This window comes from Somniosus microcephalus, chromosome 12 (assembly GCF_052327205.1).
Source record: "Somniosus microcephalus isolate GS21.2 chromosome 12, FLI_Smic_1.0, whole genome shotgun sequence".
NCBI lineage: Eukaryota > Metazoa > Chordata > Chondrichthyes > Squaliformes > Somniosidae > Somniosus > Somniosus microcephalus.
The window spans coordinates 220,566,730-220,586,729 of NC_140998.1; the positions used below are offsets into that span (position 1 = coordinate 220,566,730).

The window sequence follows — 20,000 nt, forward strand, 5'->3', positions numbered from 1 at the left end:
ACAGGTATATCCCTGAGTGTATAAATATACATTCGCGTTGTTTATATATATTCTTTTCTTAGTTTACTGGTTGTCCCTCTGTTCATGGCAAGCTGTAACATAGTGTGCCGCCAGTGTTACACAGCTTCTCTCCTCTCCCAGTAGGAATGGGAGTTTTTGGTTGTCATTCAGATTTCTGAAATCAGGGCATATTTGTGAGAATTTTTGGTAGAAATTCTCCCTGATGCCCTGATATTTTCCACAAGCTGTGAGGAAGTGCATCTCTGTCTCCACCACTCCCTGACTGCAGTGAGAGCATATCCTGTCCTCTCTTGGCAGCCTGGTCTGCCTGTGTCTGCCTTTTTCGATCGCTAGGCTATGTTCGCTAAGTCTGTACCTTGTCAAGGTTCTTCTCAGTTTGTTATCCTTTACCATGGTCAGGTAATCAGCTATGTTGTATTGTCTGTTTAGGGCCAAGTAGCAATTGAGTTTGCTTTGGGTTTTTGTTGTTTCTGCCCAATATGTCAGATATTTTTCCTTTTGCTTAGCGACGATTGTGTTGGGTCGAATTCTTTGTGTTACCCTGTCACTGTCCTGGGGCTGGGTATTGTTAGTAGTTACTTCACTGAGTCCCAGGACTCCTGTCTCTCTCTCTCGCTCTCTCCCTCTCTCTGTCTGTCTCTCTCTCTCTGTCTCTTTCTCTCTGTCTCCCTCTCTCTCTCTCTCTCTGTCTCTCTCTCTGTCTCTGTCTCTCTCTCTCTGTCTCTCTCTGTCTCTCTCTCTCGCTCTCTCCCTCTCTCTGTCTCTGTCTCTCTCTCTCTCTCTCTCTCTCTCTCTGTCTCTCTCTCTCGCTCTCTCCCTCTCTCTGTCTCTGTCTCTCTCTCTCTCTCTCTCTGTCTCTCTGTCTCTCTCTCTCTGTCTCTCTCTCTCTGTCTCCCTCGCCTCTGAGTCAAAAGGGGCAGTACTGAGGGAGCGCCACACTATCGGAGGGGCAATACTGAGGGAGTGCCGCACTGTCACAGGGGCAGTACTGAGGGAGCGCCGCACTGTTGGAGGGTCAGTACAGAGGGAGCGCTGCACTGTTGGAGGGGCAATACTGAGGGAGCGCCACACTGTCGGAGGGGCAGTACTGAGGGAGCGCCGCACTGTCGGACGGGCAGTACTGAGGGAGCGCCACACTGTCGGAGGGGCAGTACTGAGGGAGCACGAGCACTGTCGGACGGGCAGTACTGAGCGAGTGCCGCACTGTCAGAGGGGCAGTACTGACGGAGCGCCGCACTGTCGGAGGGGCAGTACTGAGGGAGTGCCACACTGTCGGAGGGGCAGTACTGAGAGAGCGCCACACTGTCGGAGGGGCAAGTACTGTGGGAGCGCCACACTGTCGGAGGGGCAGTACTGAGGGAGTGCCGCACTGTCGGAGGGGCAGTACTGAGGGAGCGCCGCACTGTCGGAGGGGCAGTACTGAGGGAGCGCCGCACTGTCGGAGGGGCAGTACTGAGGCAGCGCCGCACTGTCGGAGGGGCAGTACTGAGGGAGCGCCGCACTGTCGGAGGGGCAGTACTGAGGGAGCGCCGCACTGTCGGAGGGGCAGTACTGAGGGAGCGCCGCACTGTCGGAGCGGCAGTACTGAGGGAGCACCGCACTGTCGGAGGGGCGGTACTGAGGGAACGCCGCACTGTCGGAGGGCCAGTACTGAGGGAGCGCCGCACTGTCGGAGCGGCAGTACTCAGACCCACACAATTCGAGGGGAGTCGGGCACACATTTTTAACACTGCATGTCTCGTTTGCAGCAAGCAACAGTGATCCGGAACGGAGATAAATTTGAGATGAACGCCAATCTACTGGTGGTGGGAGATCTGGTTGAGATCAAAGGCGGAGATCGAGTCCCGGCCGATATTCGGGTCATCACCTCCAATGGCTGCAAGGTGAGGGAGCAGGGCTCCGGGTGAGGGCCAGCGGGAGATAGACGAGGGGGCACGGGGAGAATCCGGAGAGGGGGGAGCCGTGTCAGACGGGGGAAGGGGGTTCGGGGCGGGTGGTTCAGGTTAAGGGGGTTCGGGGGATTCAGGTTAAGGGGGTTCGGGGAAGGGGGTTCAGGTTAAGGGGGTTCAGGGAAGGGGGTTCAGGTTAAGGGGGTTCGGGGAAGGGGGTTCAGGTTAAGGGGGTTCAGGGAAGGGGGTTCAGGTTAAGGGGGTTCGGGGTGGGGGGTTCAGGTTAAGGGGGTTTGGGGAAGGGGGATTCAGGTTAAGGGGGTTCGGGGGCGGGGGGTTCAGGTTAAGGGGGTTTGGGGTGGGGGGTTCAGGTTAAGGGGGTTCGGGGTGGGGGGTTCAGGTTAAGGGGGTTCGGGGTGGGGAGTTCAGGTTAAGGGGGTTCGGGGAAGTGGGATTCAGGGTAAGGGGGTTCGGGGTGGGGGGTTCAGGTTAAGGGGGTTCGGGGAAGGGGTTCAGGTTAAGGGGGTTCGGGGTGGGGGGTTCAGGTTAAGGGGGTTCGGGGAAGGGGTTCAGGTTAAGGGGGTTCGGGGTGGGGGGTTCAGGTTAAGGGGGTTCGGGGTGGGGGGTTCAGGTTAAGGGGGTTCGGGGTGGGGAGTTCAGGTTAAGGGGGTTCGGGGAAGGGGGATTCAGGGTAAGGGGGTTCGGGGTGGGGGGTTCAGGTTAAGGGGGTTCGGGGAAGGGGGATTCAGGGTAAGGGGGTTCGGGGTGGGGAGTTCAGGTTAAGGGGATTCGGGGAAGGGGGGTTCAGGGTAAGGGGGTTCGGGGGTGCATTTCCTCTGGAGGTTCTTCATTCACCAATCTGTCTGTCCAGGTCGATAACTCTTCCCTGACGGGAGAGTCCGAGCCTCAGTCCAAAGGGCCCGAATGTACACACGCCAACCCGCTGGAGACCAAGAACATCGCATTCTTCTCCACCACCTGCCTGGAAGGTAAATCTCCCTCTCTCCCTCCCTTCGCTCTCTCTCTCTCTCTCTGTCTCTGTCTCTCTCTCTCTCTCTCTGTCTCTCTCTCTCTCTCTCTGTCTCTCTCTCTGTCTCTCTCTGTCTCTCTGTCTCTGTCTCTCTCTCTCTCTGTCTCTCTCTGTCTCTCTCTCTCTCTCTGTCTCTCTCTGTCTCTCTCTCTGTCTCTCCCTCTGTCTCTCTCTCTCTCTGTCTCTCTCTCTCTGTCTCTCTCTCTCTCTCACTCTCTGTCTCTCTCTCTCAATTCAATTCAATTCAATTCAAATGCTTTATTGGCATGAAAGTTTACAGGGAACCATATTACCAAAGCTTACATAACAAAAAGTACAGTTTTCCAACATTCTGTAGGTGTCAAACAATTTTGACCTTCGTTGGGTACATACAATATTAATTTAAACAATATTAATTTAAACAGTCGTTGAACATCGTTAGGTACATTCAGTATTAATTTTAAACAGTCCTCAGGTTGTGACGTGTTGTTACATATTTGGCACCAAGGTATGGTCTGTCTCCTTCTCCCAGGACTAATCTTAGTTTTGACAGATCATCCAATTCTTTGAAATCTGGGGTTGTTTGGCTTAGCTTGTCAAATAATATGTTTCTTGTTGTGTTGAATTTTTCGCATTTTAGGAGGAAATGCATCTCTGTCTCAACCTTGCCGGCCAGACATTGATCACATATTCTATTCTCTCTAGGCTGCCAGGATTTCTTGTATCTTCCTTTTTCAATTGCCAGTTGGTGGTCGCTTAGTCTGTACCTGGTGAGAGTCTGTCTCTGTTTTGTGTCTCTGATGGTCGAGAGATAGTCTGCCAGTTTATATTCTCTTTTTAGGGCCCGGTAACATTCTAATCTGCTTTGGCTTTTGGTTATTTTGTTCCAATGTTCCAGGTAGGTTTCTTTGCATTGTTTAATGATTTGGTTCACTCGGATTGGTGTTTGGACGGCAGTGTTGGTCTGGGACTGGTCAGGGTCCGGCTGAGTAGGAGTACTTAGTTTCAGTAGCAGCTGACTCAGGGGACTCTTTTCTGGGTTTAGCTCTTGGGTCTGGAAGGCTTTAAAATGAAGGGTGTCTGGGGAGCTAGATTTGAGGTGATTTAGGAAGTTTAGTGCTCGTTTTTGGATGTTTATTATCAGTGGGTATCTGCCTAGTTCGGCTCTGCATGCATTTGTTGGTGTTTTCCTTTGGGTGCGAAGAATGCTTCGGCAAAATTCTGCATGTAGGGCTTCTATTGTGTGTTTTTCCCATTTAGTGTAGCTATGGTGATTGAGTGGGCCCCATACTTCACCACCGTACAGCGCAATCGGCAGGATTATGCTGTCAAATATTTTGAGCCAGATTTTGATTGGGATTTGGATGTTGTAGAATTTTCTTTTTATTGCATATAGGGCTCTTCGGTCTTTTTCTTTTAGTGCATTCACTGCTATGCTGAAGCTCCCTGATGCTGTAATGGTTAGACCAAGGTAAGTGTAGCTCATAGTGTGTCCTATGATGGTATCACTGAGAGTAAACTGGTATTTGTTTTCCTGACACCTGGGCCTTTTTTGAAAAATCATGATGTTGGTTTTCTTTAGATTTACTGTTAGGGCCCAATTTTGGCAGTATTTGTCGAGTAGGTCTAATTGTTGCTGTAATCCCTGTTCTGTGGGAGACAGCAGAACCAGGTCATCTGCATAGAACAGGGATTTCACTTCTCCATCCAGGAGACAGAGACCCGGCGACTCGCTTTGCTCCAGCATGTCTGCTAATTCATTTATGTATATGTTGAACAGGGTCGGGCTCAAATTGCAGCCCTGCCGGACGCCTCTTCTCTGGGTGAAGAAACCGGTGCGTTTGTCTCCAATTTTGACACCGCATTTATTTTTCAGATACATCGATTTAATAAGGTCATAGACTTTGCCCCCTATTCCACACTGAAGAAGTTTATAATAGAGCCCTTCATGCCAGATAGAGTCAAAGGCTTTCTTGAAGTCAATGAAACAAGCGAATATTTTCCCATTTTTTGTTTGGTGTATATGTTTTTCAATGAGAGTGTGAAGGGTATAGATATGGTCGGTGGTGCGGTGTTTTGGAAGAAAGCCTATTTGATTTTTTCTAAGGATATTATGTTTGTTAAGAAAATCCAGTAATCTACTATTTAGAATACTGCAGAATAACTTCCCTAGACAACTGTTGACACAGATGCCGCGGTAGTTATTTGGGTCTGATTTGTTTCCACTTTTATATATGGGAGAGATGAGTCCTTGGCACCAGATATCGGGAAAACAACCTGAACGTAATATGATGTTGAATAACTTGAGTACAGCACCCTGCGTCTCCATATTGCTGAACTTGAGCATTTCATTTTTGATGTTGTCTGGACCACAGGCTTTCTTTAGGTGGAGAGATTTTGTTTTTGTGGCCAGTTCTTTCCATGTGATTGGGGAGTCTAGAGGGTTTTGGTTGTCTTTAATTGTTGCTTCTAATGTGTGGAGTTTTTCTGTGACATGATGTTGACTTGGGTTTGTTTCGTTTATTGGGATGTCTTTGTAGAGGTTTTCAAAATGTGTTCTCCAGATGTCGCCATCTTGGATTGGTAATGCTTGCAATTGTGTTGTACTCAGGTTATTCCACATATCCCAGAATTGATTTGGATTAATGGAGTTTTCGATTTCTTCGAGTATTTTGTGGGTATAATTTTGTGTTTTGTTCCTAATGGTGTGTTTATATCTTTTGAGGGTCTCATTGTATTTAATACGTAGGTCTGGATTGTTTGGTTGGCGATGCTTTTGGTTTGATATTTTTCTCAGGTCTTTTCTGGCATTTTTGCGTTCGTGGTCAAACCATTTCTCATTTTTATTTTGTCTTTTGTAACGTTTCCTCTTCTGTTTCACAAGGTCGGTTTTTACAGCTGCCTCATGGAAGATCATATTTATATCATCTATGGCCATGTTTACACCATCTCTGGTGATCTCATATAGATTTTCTTTAAATTTTGATATTTTACTTGTGAGATCAGGTGAATTTAGTGCTGTGATGAATTTATCTCCACTGTCTGGGGCCCATCTGTATGTCTGGTTTAGTTTATGGAGCTTACTGGGTTCCTTTTTTGTGTCTGTAGTTTGGGCAGAAAGTTTAAGGTACACATTTATTTGGTTATGGTCTGAGAGGGGGGATTGCTGCCTGACAGTGAATGCGTTGATATCGCAGGGGTCCAGGTCAGTGATTGTATAATCCACCACACTAGACCCATGAGTTGAGGAATATGTGAGTCTCCCTAAGGAGTCCCCTCTGAACCTACCGTTAACTATGTACAGGCCTAAGGCTCGGCAGAGTTGCACTACCTCCCTACCGCTTTTATTTATTTCACAGTCAAGGTTGTTCCGATTTGCGATGGTTGGTGTGACATATAAAGGGGTCTGGCCAAACACATGGTTGTTGCCCTGTGGGTCTATGAAGTCAGGTTCACATCCGGTCCTTGCATTTAGGTCCCCACATAGTAGCACCTTTCCTTTGGCCTGGAAATGGCTGATTTCCATGTGGAGAGTATCAAATAACTCCTCTTCAAAATATGGCGATTCTATTGGAGGTATGTAGATCGCACATAAGTAGACATCTTTTTTTGTTATTCCTATATTTTTATCTAATTTTAGCCATACGTGTGATTTTCCCTGTTTTATCGGTGAGATGTGTTTGTCCAGTTCTCCTTTATACCACACCAAGATTCCCCCGGAGGTTCTGCCCTTGCATGTCTTAGTGTTCTTTACTGAGGGCACAATGATTTCATGGTACATTGGAGGACAGTGGGTGGGCACATCCTTTTGGCACCATGTTTCTGTTAACACAATTATATCAATGTCTTTTATAGCTTTTAGGAATTCAGGGTCTGTACTCTTCATCCCAAAAGTTGAGGAGCAGAGACCCTGGATATTCCAGCAGCTTATGTGGAAAGAACGCATTAATATAGTTCAAAAAAAACGAAATAAAATGGACCTATTTTGTGGGACGAGTGTGAAAACACTAGTTTCTATAATGCTAAATGACGATTTAGTATAAATTTCATGAGGCATGCACATACTGCTATCTAATAATAGTAATAGTAATGATAAAATAACAATATTAGTAATTTAGTGCATTCCTCTCCGGCTTTCTATCAGGGTGCTTATCATCGTCCTGATCTTTCTCAGTTCTTGGTCTACAGTCTGTGGTCTAGAGGGGGGTCTGGGGTCAGGTACAAAAGCACGGTTCTGTTGTTGGTTTTGTATAGGGGGGTGGGGGACAGTGGTGGTCCTGTTTGGGTTAGGGCTCCCAATGGTAGAGGGGGTGGGAGGGGTGCGTCTTTTGGCAGTGTTTATGAGGTTTTTTGCGAAGATCCACATCCGCTGTTTGAGTAGATGTATTTCGTCATAGAGGTCCCTTGTGTTGATGTTTGGGTGATGGGCCAGGTAGACGTTGGGGAGGGCAGTACATCTCGTGTCGATCTCCCTGTTGGTGTTGTGGATTACATCTCTCTCTGTCTCTCTCTCTGTGTCTCTCTCTCTCTGTCTGTCTCTCTGTCTCTCTCTCTCTCTGCCTCTCTCTCTCTCTGTCTGTCTGTCTCTCTCTGTCTCTCTCTCTCTCTCTCTCTCTCTCTCTGTCTCTCTCTCTCTCTCTGCCTCTCTCCCTCTCTGTCTGTCTGTCTGTCTCTCTCTCTCTCTCTCTCAGTCTCGCTCTCTCTCAGTCTCGCTCTCTCTGACCGTTCCCTCGCTCTCTCGGTCCCGCAGGAAATGCCACCGGGATCATCATTAACACGGGAGACCGCACCATCATCGGGCGAATCGCGAGCCTGGCGTCGGGCGTGGGGAACGAGAAGACGCCGATTGCCATTGAGATCGAGCACTTTGTCGACATCATCGCCGGACTGGCCATCTTCTTCGGAGGCACCTTCTTCTGTGTCGCCATGGTGATCGGCTACCAGTTCTTGGAGGCCATGATCTTCTTCATGGCCATCGTGGTGGCTTACGTCCCAGAGGGTCTCCTAGCAACCGTCACGGTGAGAGTCCTGAACTGGGACAGTGTTGTTAAGTATGTGTATTGTATTGAACAATTAACACAAAGACTTAAACGTATAACTCAAACAGGTCTTTACTGGTTGGAGGTAGGGACTATACATAGGTCTTTACTTCATGCCCACAGGCGGGAACTGAGGGGAGATCAGTACCCACAGTACTATTTATACCCCTATGGCCAGGAGTGGTACTGCGTATCACTACGCCCTACAAGTAGTGCAGTCCTGTCCATAGGTTCAAAGTAGCACACATATTACATACACAACATTCCTCCCTTCCTAGCTTTACAGTCATCTCCCCATTTAACATAACGTAATAACATATATACATATATAACTTCAGGTTTACATAACAGAATAACATAGATAACTTCATGTCAAAACAGATCACAGATTCAGTCTCTGCGGAAAACAGTTCACAGATTCAATCTCTGTGGTGGAGTCGGTTCACGTTGCTGGAGTGACTCATTCAATAGTCCTTCCATGGATTTAACAGTTTGAACTTCCGAACTGAATTGGCTCCGTTCAGAGGGACCACGTGTGTGATCTGGTAGAGGTAATAATGGTTCAGATGGGTCATCTTCTGTTTCGACTTTTCCTTTTCTGCTTCTTGGAGACTCTCTGGGCTCCACTGTCAGCTGCCAGCTGCATGCGCAGTTCCTCCTTCTCTCCCTCCTTTTTCCGTAGTAGAGCCACCTTCTCCCGATGTTCTGTAGACTTTCGGTGCTCCTCCATGATTTCTGTATGGTGGGAGTCGAAGTTACAAGTTGGGCAGGACAGGACATAGTAATATTCGGTGTCGTCCTGATCTAGGCCAGCGAGAGGGTCTTCTATTTCCTCCATACCCAGCTGGGCGTTAGCCAGCTTTTGTTCCAAGTCCAGACATCTTTCCTGAAGAGACTTCTTTATGCGTACCTCTTCATCCAGCTTTTTCTGGGCTTTCAGCAAGTCGTTTACTAATGACCTCATTTGAGATTTTACTACTTCAACTTCTTTTGGAGATTGATTGATCGGACTATTCAATCCCTCTACCGGAGCAGCTGTTTCAGCGGTCTGTTGTTCTACGTTGACGTGAGTCAGCGTACTTTTGGCATCCAAGGGCTGCTCTGTTGCAGTCATCTCAGTCTGTGTTGCCACCTCAGCTCTTCCAATAACCTTTGATAGCTCCGAACCCCTTTCCTTTGAATATTGAAGTTCGTGTTCAAGTTTTTCCCATTTCAGAGTCCTGTCCTTCAGCATATGCAGGAGTTGGCTGACTGTTAACTCCTCTGACATCAGACGTTTTGTGTGCTCCTGCTCCATTTTCTCCATCAGCTGCTTCTGTTGTCTTTCCAGATTCTCCAACTCTATATCAAAGAACTCTTTCGTTGCATTCAACTCTTGCTCACAACGGCGAAGCATTTGTTCTAATTGCTGTTGTAGTTTGAAATGGAGTTGAGTTCGAGCCCGGTGTCCCTCAGAAATGGGCACATCAGTAGACTTGCCAGACTCAGAATCCACAGTTAAACTATGTTGTTGTTGCTCAGTGGAATTCTGTGCTGAAACTTTGTCTTTTGCACCTGAGTTGGGCTTACCATCATCCGTTCCAGAGTCTGGGCCGACTATCTTCACCGAGTTCTCACTCGTTATTGTTTGTAGGAAATGCCAGTCCATATTCATTTTCCTAATCCACTCCCGTCCTAGTAGTGGAGAACCTCCTTCAGATATCACATATAAGTCCATTATTTGACTGTCTTCGCCCTTGTGGACCACTGCAACCTCTATTTTCCCGATGGGGTACACTCTTTGCCCCGTGTATGTTTTCAATATAATCCCCGTATCCTGTAGGGGAACATGTTGGAATAACTTTCCGTAATCTTTCTTATTTATGACCGTCAATGCCGATCCAGTGTCCAATTTCAGTTTTACTTGGACTCCTTCTATCTGAAGAGTGACCCAAATTGTCTGGAGGTCTGCACCCTTACCAGCGTTGAGTACTCTTAAGCTAGCCAGTTCATTACTGCTAGCGTCTGAATCGGACTCCTGTTCAGTCACCTTGTGTACCTTTGCGTATTTTCCTTGCGGTGACTTCTTGTTGCTGGTCTTCTTCCCTGACCTGCATACTCTAGCTATATGTCCAAGCCTACCACAAGTTCTACATTCTTGGTTTTTAAACCAACACTGGTTCTGATCATGCGTTGTCTTTCCACAATGATAACATTTGCCAGAACTCACACCCAATTTGTGTGCACTGAGCTCCGGTGACCGTAGCTGCATTACTGCCGTGCCTCTCGCTGCGGCTTCGTGTGCTGCTGCCATAGTGACCGCCTTCTCAAGCGTCAGCTCATTCTCCTCGAGCAGTCGCTTTTGTGTATCCTGTTTAAATAAACCACACACAAATTTGTCTCGAAGTGCCTCTGTCAGTCCCGTTCCAAACTGGCAATATTTCACTAATTTACGCAATTCCAGCAAATAATCAGCATTGCTTTCATGCTGTAGCTGCCTTCTGTCGTAAAATTTAAATCGTTCCGCTAGCATCAGCGGCGTGGGGTTTAGATGATCTTTCAGGACAGTAACAATCTCATCGAACGTCTTATCCGCCGGTTCATCTGGTGATAACAGGTGTTTCAATTGCCCGTATGTCTTCGCACCCATTAAATTTAATAATGTTAGAGCTTTATCTTGGTCATGAATTTTATTGGCCTTACAATAATTTTTTACTCTTTCAACATATATGGCCCAATCTTCGAGGTCACTATCAAAGGTGCTAATATTCCCGTGTTTAGGCATTGTAGATTTGCAATTTCTCAGATTTTATTTTGTTTACTTGTTATCAAAGATGGCGGCTTCCCGCTCTTGCCGTCGTCCTCCGCCCACAAAATGGCGGTTTTCCCGCTTCTGCCTTCTTCCCCAGCGGTTTTCCCGCGAAAAATGGCGGCTTTCCCGCGCTTCTCGTTCTCCCCGCCCACTTCAATGGCGGTTTTCCCGCGCTTCTCGTCGCTGACTTTCAGCCCGACTGCGGCTCTTATCTCCTGTGCGATCGCTGGTGCGCCGCCCGCCCGAAACGGTTCTCAGCCCTTATCACCGGTGCGATCGCTGGCCCGCTAAGCGCCTCCCGCTTGAAGCGGCTCCCGGCCTCTGGCTCACCCGCTCGGCGGCTCTTGCTCGCTCCCTCCCGGGCTCTGGCTTACCCGCTCGCGCCCTCCCGGGCTCTGGCTTACCCACGAGGTTATGGAGGCTTCAGGGTCCTAATGCCTGTCGCTTCCAGTCGCTGGAAGCTGTCAGGATTTCTGCTGCCCTTCAGTTTTCAGTGGGGTGTTGAGGATTGGAACCTCTCTTCAACGTCCTGTCTTTGGACGAAGCCGCTGTGGAATAACTGCCGCAGGGTTCGAACCGACTCGTCGCCAGTGTTAAGTATGTGTATTGTATTGAACAATTAACACAAAGACTTAAACGTATAACTCAAACAGGTCTTTACTGGTTGGAGGTAGGGACTGCACGTAGGTCTTTACTTCATGCCCACAGGCGGGAACTGAGGGGGATCAGTACCCACGGTACTATTTATACCCCTATGGCCAGGAGTGGTACTGCGTATCACTGCGCCCTACAAGTAGTGCAGTCCTGTCCATAGGTTCAAAGTAGCACACATATTACATACACAACAAGTGTAGAGGGAGCTTTACTTTGTATCTAACCCATGCTGTACCTGCCCTGGGAGTGTTTGATGGGACAGTGTAGAGGGAGCTTTACTCTGTATCTAACCCGTGCTGTACCTGCCCTGGGAGTGTTTGATGGGAACAGTGTAGAGGGAGCTTTACTCTGTATCTAACCCGTGCTGTACCTGCCCTGGGAGTGTTTGATGGGACAGTGTAGAGGGAGCTTTACTCTGTATCTAACCCATGCTGTACCTGCCCTGGGAGTGTTTGATGGGACAGTGTAGAGGGAGCTTTACTCTGTATCTAACCCCGTGCTGTACCTGCCCCGGGAGTGTTTGATGGGACAGTGTAGAGGGAGCTTTACTCTGTATCTAACCCGTGCTGTACCTGCCCTGGGAATGTTCGATGGGACAGTGTAGAGGGAGCTTTACTCTGTATCTAACCCTGTGCTGTACCTGCCCCGGGAGTGTTTGATGGGACAGTGTAGAGGGAGCTTTACTCTGTATCTAACCCATGCTGTACATGCCCTGGGAGTGTATGATGGGACAGTGTAGAGGGAGCTTTACTCTGTATCTAACCCGTGCTGTACCTGCCCTGGGAGTGTTTGATGGGACAGTGTAGAGGGAGCTTTACTCTGTATCTAACCCCGTGCTGTACCTGCCCTGGGAGTGTTTGATGGGACAGTGTAGAGGGAGCTTTACTCTGTATCTAACCCGTGCTGTACCTGCCCTGGGAGTGTTTGATGGGACAGTGTAGAGGGAGCTTTACTCTGTATCTAACCCCGTGCTGTACCTGCCCTGGGAGTGTTTGATGGGACAGTGTAGAGGGAGCTTTACTCTGTATCTAACCCGTGCTGTGCCTGCCCTGGGAGTGTTTGATGGGACAGTGTAGAGGGAGCTTTACTCTGTATCTAACCCGTGCTGTACCTGCCCTGGGAGTGTTTGATGGGACAGTGTAGAGGGAGCTTTACTCTCTATCTAACCCCGTGCTGTACCTGCCCTGGGAGTGTTTGATGGGACAGTGTAGAGGGAGCTTTACTCTGTATCTAACCCGTGCTGTACCTGCCCTGGGAGTGTTTGATGGGACAGTGTAGAGGGAGCTTCACTCTGTATCTAACCCGTGCTGTACCTGCCCTGGGAGTGTTTGATGAGACAGTGTAGAGGGAGCTTTACTCTGTATCTAACCCGTGCTGTACCTGCCCTGGGAGTGTTTGATGGGACAGTGTAGAGGGAGCTATACTCTGTATCTAACCCGTGCTGTACCTGCCCTGGGAGTGTTTGATGGGACAATGTAGAGGGAGCTTTACTCTGTATCTAACCCGTGCTGTACTTGCCCTGGGAGATGGGTCAGTGTAGAGGGAGCTTTACTCTGTATCTAACCCGTGCTGTACCTGTCCTGGGAGTGTTTGATGGGATAGTGTAGAGGGAGCTTTACTCTGTATCTAACCCGTGCTGTACCTGCCCTGGGAGTGTTTGATGGGACAATGTAGAGGGAGGTTTACTCTGTATCTAACCCGTGCTGTACCTGCCCTGGGAGTGTTTGATGGGACAGTGTAGAGGGAGCTTTACTCTGGTTAATCTCTGGATTACTCCCGGTGCCACGTGCTCGTGAGTATAGGAATAGGAGGATAGAGCAGATGAATGCGTGGCTAATGAGTTGGTGCAGGAGGGAGGGCTTTAGTTTCCTGGATCACTGGGCCTGCTTCTGGGGAAGGTGGGACTTGTACAAGTCGGACGGGTTGCACCTGAACCAGAGCGGGACAAATATCCTTGTGGGGAGGTTTGCTAGCACTGTTCGGGGGGGTTTAAACTAAAATGGCAGGGGGTTGGGAACCTAAGCAGGGAGACAGAGGAAAGGAAAACAGGGATAAAAGCAAAAGATAGGAAGGAGAAAAACAAAAGTGGCAGTCAGAGAAATCAACGGTTTAAATCAAACGTGGCCACAGTAAATAATAATTCTAATAGGCCTAAGAGCATTAAAAAAACAAGCCTGAAGGCTTTGTGTCTTAATGCGAGGAGCATTTGTAATAAGGTGGATGAATTGGCTGCGCAAATAGAGGTAAACAAATATGATTTGGTTGGGATTACGGAAACATGGCTCAAGGACGGCCAAGACTGCGAACTCAATATCCAGGGGTATTCGATATTCAGGAAAGATAGGCAAAAAGGAAAGGGAGGTGGGGTAGCATTACTGGTTAAAGAAGGGATTAACACAATTGTAAGGAAGGATATTAGCTCTGATGATGTGGAATCTGTAAGGGTAGAATTGAGAAATACTAAAGGGGAAAAAACGTTCGTGGGAGTGGTTTATAGACCTCCAAACAGTAAGGCGGAGGTTGGGGATGGCATTAAAAGGGAAATTAAAGAAGCGTGCAATAAGGGCACAGCAGTCATCATGGGTGACTTTAATCTACATACAGATTGGGCCAACCAAATGAGTAACAATACTGTGGAGGAGGAATTCCTGGAGTGTTTACGGGATGGTTTCCTGGACCAATATGTCGAGGAACCAACCAGAGATCAGGCCATCTTAGACTGGGTATTATGTAACAAGAAAGGATTAATTAGCAATCTTGTTGTACGAGGCCCCTTGGGTCGGAGCGATCATAATATGATCAAATTCTTCATTAAGATGGAGAATGAAGTAGTTGATTCAGAAACTAGGGTCCTAAATTTAAATAAAGGAAACTACGATGGTCTGAGGAGCGAGTTGGGTAGGATTGATTGGGGAATGTCACTCAAAGGGTTGACAGTGGATAGGCAATGGCAAACATTCAAAGACCGAATGGATGAGCTACAGAATTTGTTCATCCCAGTTTGGCATAAAAATAAAACAAAAAAGGTGACTCAACCGTGGCTAACAAGGGAAATTAGGGATAGCATAAGATCCAAGGAGAGGACATATAAACTGGCCAGAAAAAGCAATAATCCTGAGGATTGGGAGCAATTTAGGATTCAACAAAGGAGGACAAAGGGATTAATTAAGAAGGGGAAAATAGAATGAGAGTAAGCTTGCAGGGAACATAAAAACTGACTGTTAAAGCTTTTATAGATATGTGAAGAGAAAAAGATTGGTGAAGTCAAGCGTAGGTCCCTTACAGTCAGAATCGGGGGAATTTATAATGGGAAACAAGGAAATGGCAGACCAACTAAATAAATACTTTGGTTCTGTCTTCACAAAGGAGGACACAAATTATCTCCCAGAGATGCCGGGGAACATAGGGTCTAATGAGAGGGAGGAACTGAAAGAAATCAGTATTTGTAGGGAAATGGTGTTCGGAAAATTGATGGGACGAAGGCCGATAAATCCCCAGGGCCTGATGGTCTACATCCCAGGGTACTTAAGGAAGTGGCCCTAGAAATAGTAGATGCATTGTTGGTCATCTTCCAGAACTCGATAGATTCTGGAACAGTACCCATGGATTGGAGGGTAGCTAATGTTACCCCACTATTCAGAAAATGGTGGTAGAGAAAAAGTGGGGAATTATAGACCGGTAAGCCTGACATCGGTAGTGGGGAAAATGCTAGAGTCTATTATAAAAGATGTAATAGCAGAGCACTTGGAAAGCAGTGACAGGATTGGACAAAGTCAACATGGATTTACAAAAGGTAAATCATGCTTGACTAATCTACTGGAATTTTTTGAGGATGTAACTGGTAAAATAGATAAGGGAGAACCAGTGGATGTGGTGTATTTGGACTTTCAGAAGGCTTTCGATAAGGTCCCACATAAGAGATTAGCGTGCAAAATTAAGGCACATGGGATTGGGGGCAAGGTATTGACTTGGATAGAGAACTGGTTGGCGGACAGAAAGCAAAGAGTTGGAATAAACGGGTCATTTTCCGAGTGGCAGGCAGTGACTAGTGGGGTACCGCAAGGATCGGTCCTAGGACCCCAGCTGTTCACAATATATATTAATGATCTGGACGAGGGAATTGGATGTAATATCTCCAAATTTGCAGATGACACAAAGCTGGGCGGGAGGGTAAGCTGTGAGGAGGATGTCGTGAAACTCCAGTACGATTTGGACAGGTTGGGTGATTGGGCAGAAACATGGCAAATGCACTATAATGTGGATAAATGTGAGGTTATCCACTTTGGTGGCAAAAACAGGAAGGCAGATTATTATTTGAATGGCAATAGATTGGGAGAAGGGGAAGTGCAAAGAGACCTGGGTGTTCTTGTGCACCAGTCGCTGAAGGTAAGCATGCAGGTGCAGCAGGCGGTTAAGAAGGCAAATGGTATGTTGGCCTTCGTAGCAAGAGGGTTCGAGTACAAGAACAAGGATGTCTTGCTACAGTTGTACAGGGCCTTGGTGAGACCGCACCTTGAGTATTTTGTGCAGTTTTGGTCACCTTATCTGAGGAAGGACGTTCTTGCCATGGAGGGAGTGCAGCGAAGATTCACCAGGCTGATACCTGGGATGGCAGGAATGACGTACGAGGAGAGATTGTGTTGATTTGGCTTATACTCACTGGAGTTTAGAAGATTGAGAGGGGATCTCATCGAAACCTATAAAATTCTGTCAGGTCTGGACAGACTAGATGCAGAAAGGATGTTTCTGATGGTCGGGGAGTCCAGAACCAGGGGTCGTAGTCTAAGGATAAGGGGTAAGCCATTTAGGACTGAAATGAGGAGGAATTTCTTCACCCAGAGAGTGGTGAACCTGTGGAATTCTCTGCCACAGAGGGCGGTGGAGGCCAATTCATTAAATATATTCAACAAAGAGTTGGATATATTTCTTGAGGCTAAAGGGATCAAGGGATATGGGGAGAAGGCAGGGACAGGGTACTGAGTTTGAATGATCAGCCATGATCTCATTGAATGGCGGAGCAGGCTCGAAGGGCCGAATGGCCTACTCCTGCTCCTATCTTCTATGTTTCTATGTATCTAACCAGTGCTGTACCTGCCCTGGGAGTGTTTGATGGGACAGTGTAGAGGGGGCTTTACTCTGTATCTAACCCGTGCTGTACCTGCCCTGGGAGTGTTTGATGGGACAGTGTAGAGGGAGCTTTACTCTGTATCTAACCCGTGCTGTACCTGACCTGGGAGTGTTTGATGGGACAGTGTAGAGGGAGCTTTACTCTGTATCTAACCCCGTGCCGTACCTTCCCTGGGAATGTTTGATGGGACAGTGTAGAGGGAGCTTAACTCTGTATCTAACCCCGTGCCGTACCTGCCCTGGGAGTGTTTGATGGGACAGTGTAGGGGGAGCTTAACTCTGTGTCTAACCCTGTGCTGTACCTGCCCTGGGAGTGTTTGATGGGACAGTGTAGAGGGAGCTTTACTCTGTATCTAACCCCGTGCCGTACCTGCCCTGGGAGTGTTTGATGGGACAGTGTAGGGGGAGCTTAACTCTGTGTCTAACCCTGTGCTGTACCTGCCCTGGGAGTGTTTGATGGGACAGTGTAGAGGGAGCTTTACTCTGTATCTAACCCATGCTGTACCTGCCCTGGGAGTGTTTGATGGGACAGTGTAGAGGGAGCTTTACTCTGTATCTAACCCCATGCTGTACCTGCCCTGGGAGTGTTTGATGGGACAGTGTAGAGGGAGCTTTACTCTGTATCTAACCCGTGCTGTACCTGCCCTGGGAGTGTTTGATGGGACAGTGTAGAGGGAGCTTTACTTTGTATCTAACCCGTGCTGTACCTGCCCCGGGAGTGTTTGATGGGACAGTGTAGAAGGAGCTTTACTCTGTATCTAACCCGTGCTGTACCTGCCCTGGGAGTGTTTGATGGGACAGCGTAGAGGGAGCTTTACACTGTATTTAACCCCGTGCTGTACCTGCCCTGGGAGTGTTTGATGGGACAGCGTAGAGGGAGCTTTACTCTGTATTTAACCCTGTGCTGTACCTGCCCTGCGAGTGTTTGATGGGACAGCGTAGAGGGAGCTTTACTCTGTATTTAACCCCGTGCTGTACCTGCCCTGCGAGTGTTTGATGGGACAGTGTAGAGGGAGCTTTACTCTGTATTTAACCCCGTGCTGTACCTGCCCTGCGAGTGTTTGATGGGACAGCGTAGAGGGAGCTTTACTCTGTGTCTAACCCGTACACAGGTGTGCCTCTCCCTGACCGCCAAGCGATTGGCTCGCAAGAACTGCGTGGTGAAGAATCTGGAGGCGGTGGAGACACTGGGATCGACCTCGGTGATTTGCTCGGATAAGACGGGAACGTTAACCCAGAACCGAATGACCGTCTCTCACCTCTGGTTCGACAACTTCATCCACTCAGCTGATACCACAGAGGATCAATCAGGTAAGGTCGGGGTGGGGCGGGGCGGCGGGCTAACACCAGAGCAGCACGAGACAGCAACCCATGACATTCAGATCATCCGTCATTCAGACAGTACATCATCGCTTTGTGAAGGTCCCTGATGGAGAGACTCCCTCTTTAAAAGGGGTCCCTGATGGAGAGACTCTGTTTATAAGGGCCGTGGTCAGTGGGTTTAGCACTCTTTCTCTCTCGCCTCTGACTCAGAAGGTCATGTGTTTGAGCCCACTGCAAAGATTCGAGCTCCATAATCCATGCCGACACTCCCCAATCCAGTACTGAGGGAGCGCTGCTCTGTTGGAGTGGCAGTACCGAGGGAGCGCCGCACTGTCGGAGGGGCAGTACTGAGGGAACGCCGCACTGTCGGAGGGGCGGTACTGAGGGAGCGCAGCACTGTCGGAGGGGCAGTACTGAGTGAGCGCCGCACTGTCGGAGGGGCAGTACTGAGGGAGGGCCGCACTGTCGGAGGGTCATGACTGAGGGTGCGCCGCACTGTTGGAGGGGCAGTACTGAGGGAGTGCCGCACTGTCGGAGGGGCAGTACTGAGGGAGTGCCGCACTGTCGGAGGGGCAGTACTGAGGGAGCGCCGCACTGTCGGTGGGGCAGTACTGAGGGAGCGCCGCACTGTCGGTGGGGCAGTACTGAGGGAGCGCCGCACTGTCGGAGGGGCAGTACTGAGGGAGCGCTGCACTGTCGGATGGGCGGTACTGAGGGAGCACCGCAGTGGATGGGCGGTACTGAGGGAGCGCCGCACTGTCGGAGGGGCGGTACTGAGGGAGCACCGCACTGTCGGAGGGGCAATACTGAGGGAGCGCCACACTGTCGGAGGGGCAGTACTGAGGGAGCGCTGCACTGTCGGAGGGGCAGTACTGAGGGAGCGCCGCACTGTCGGAGGGGCAGTACTGAGGGAGTGCTGCACTGTCGGAGGTGCCGTCTTTCAGATGAGACGTTAAACCGAGGCCCCGTCTGCTCTCTCAGGTGGATGTAAAAGATCCCACGGCCACTATTGGAAGAGGAGCAGGGGGAGTTCTCCCAGTGTCCTGGGGCCAATATTTATCCCTCAACAACATCACTAAAAAACAGATGATCTGGTCATTATCACATTGCTGTTTGTGGGAGCTTGCTGTGCGCAAATTGGCTGCCGCGTTTCCTACATTACAACAGTGACCACACTTCAAAAAAAGTACTTCATTGGCTGTGAAGCGCTTTGGGACGTCCTGAGGTGGGGAAAGACGCTGGAGAAATGGGAGTCTTATCTTTATTATCACAGAGTGACGGACGGGCTAAATTTGGGCTGTTTTTTTCAGGCCAAAGCTTTGACCAGACGTCGGAGACTTGGCGGGCTCTGGCACGAGTCGCCACGCTGTGTAACCGCGCCATCTTCAACCCCACCAGGACGGCATCCCAATCCCAAAGGTAAGGGCCGAGAGCGGACCCGGTTTCTGCGAGCACAGGGACGCCAGCAGTTTCGGTCTCCTCGTCCCCTCCCTCCACTTCGCAGTATTCCCTGCATCCCGGTGATCTGTCCTCACACACACACTCACTCACACACACACTCACACACACACACACACACACACACACTCACACACACACTCACTCACACACACACACACTCACTCACACACTCACACTCACTCACACTCACACTCACACACACACACTCACACTCACACTCACACTCACACTCACTCACACTCACACTCACTCGCACTCACACACACTCGCACTCACACACACTCGCTCTCACACACACTCACACTCACACACACACTCACACTCACTCACACTCACACTCACACTCACTCGCACTCACACTCACTCGCACTCACACACACTCGCTCTCACACACACTCGCTCTCACACACACTCACACTCACACACACACTCACACTCACTCACACTCACTCACACTCACTCGCACTCACACACACTCGCACTCGCACACACTCGCACTCACACACACTCGCACTCACACACACTCACACACACACTCACACTCACTCACACTCACACTCACACTCACACTCACTCACACTCACTCACACTCACTCGCACTCGCACACACTCGCACTCGCACACACTCGCACTCACACACACTCGCACACACACTCACACACACACTCACACTCACTCACACTCAC

At 49.0% G+C, this 20,000-nt stretch overlaps 2 protein-coding genes across 2 annotated transcripts in view; both read left to right on the top strand.

Moving 5' to 3' along the window:
- Nucleotides 1–19,276, top strand: part of LOC147110152 (potassium-transporting ATPase alpha chain 1-like) — a 54,664-nt gene extending 35,388 nt beyond the window's left edge. The window contains exons 6-10 of the mRNA XM_086002476.1: nucleotides 1,770–1,904; nucleotides 2,782–2,899; nucleotides 7,670–7,938; nucleotides 17,643–17,841; nucleotides 19,164–19,276. Of these exons, the coding sequence (XP_085858602.1) occupies nucleotides 1,770–1,904; nucleotides 2,782–2,899; nucleotides 7,670–7,938; nucleotides 17,643–17,841; nucleotides 19,164–19,276 (834 nt within the window). The remainder of the gene's footprint in view (nucleotides 1–1,769; nucleotides 1,905–2,781; nucleotides 2,900–7,669; nucleotides 7,939–17,642; nucleotides 17,842–19,163) is intronic.
- LOC147110150 (CD276 antigen-like) overlaps nucleotides 1–20,000 on the top strand; it is a 129,747-nt gene that overhangs the window by 93,336 nt on the left and 16,411 nt on the right. The gene's annotated exons all lie outside the window — the stretch shown is intronic.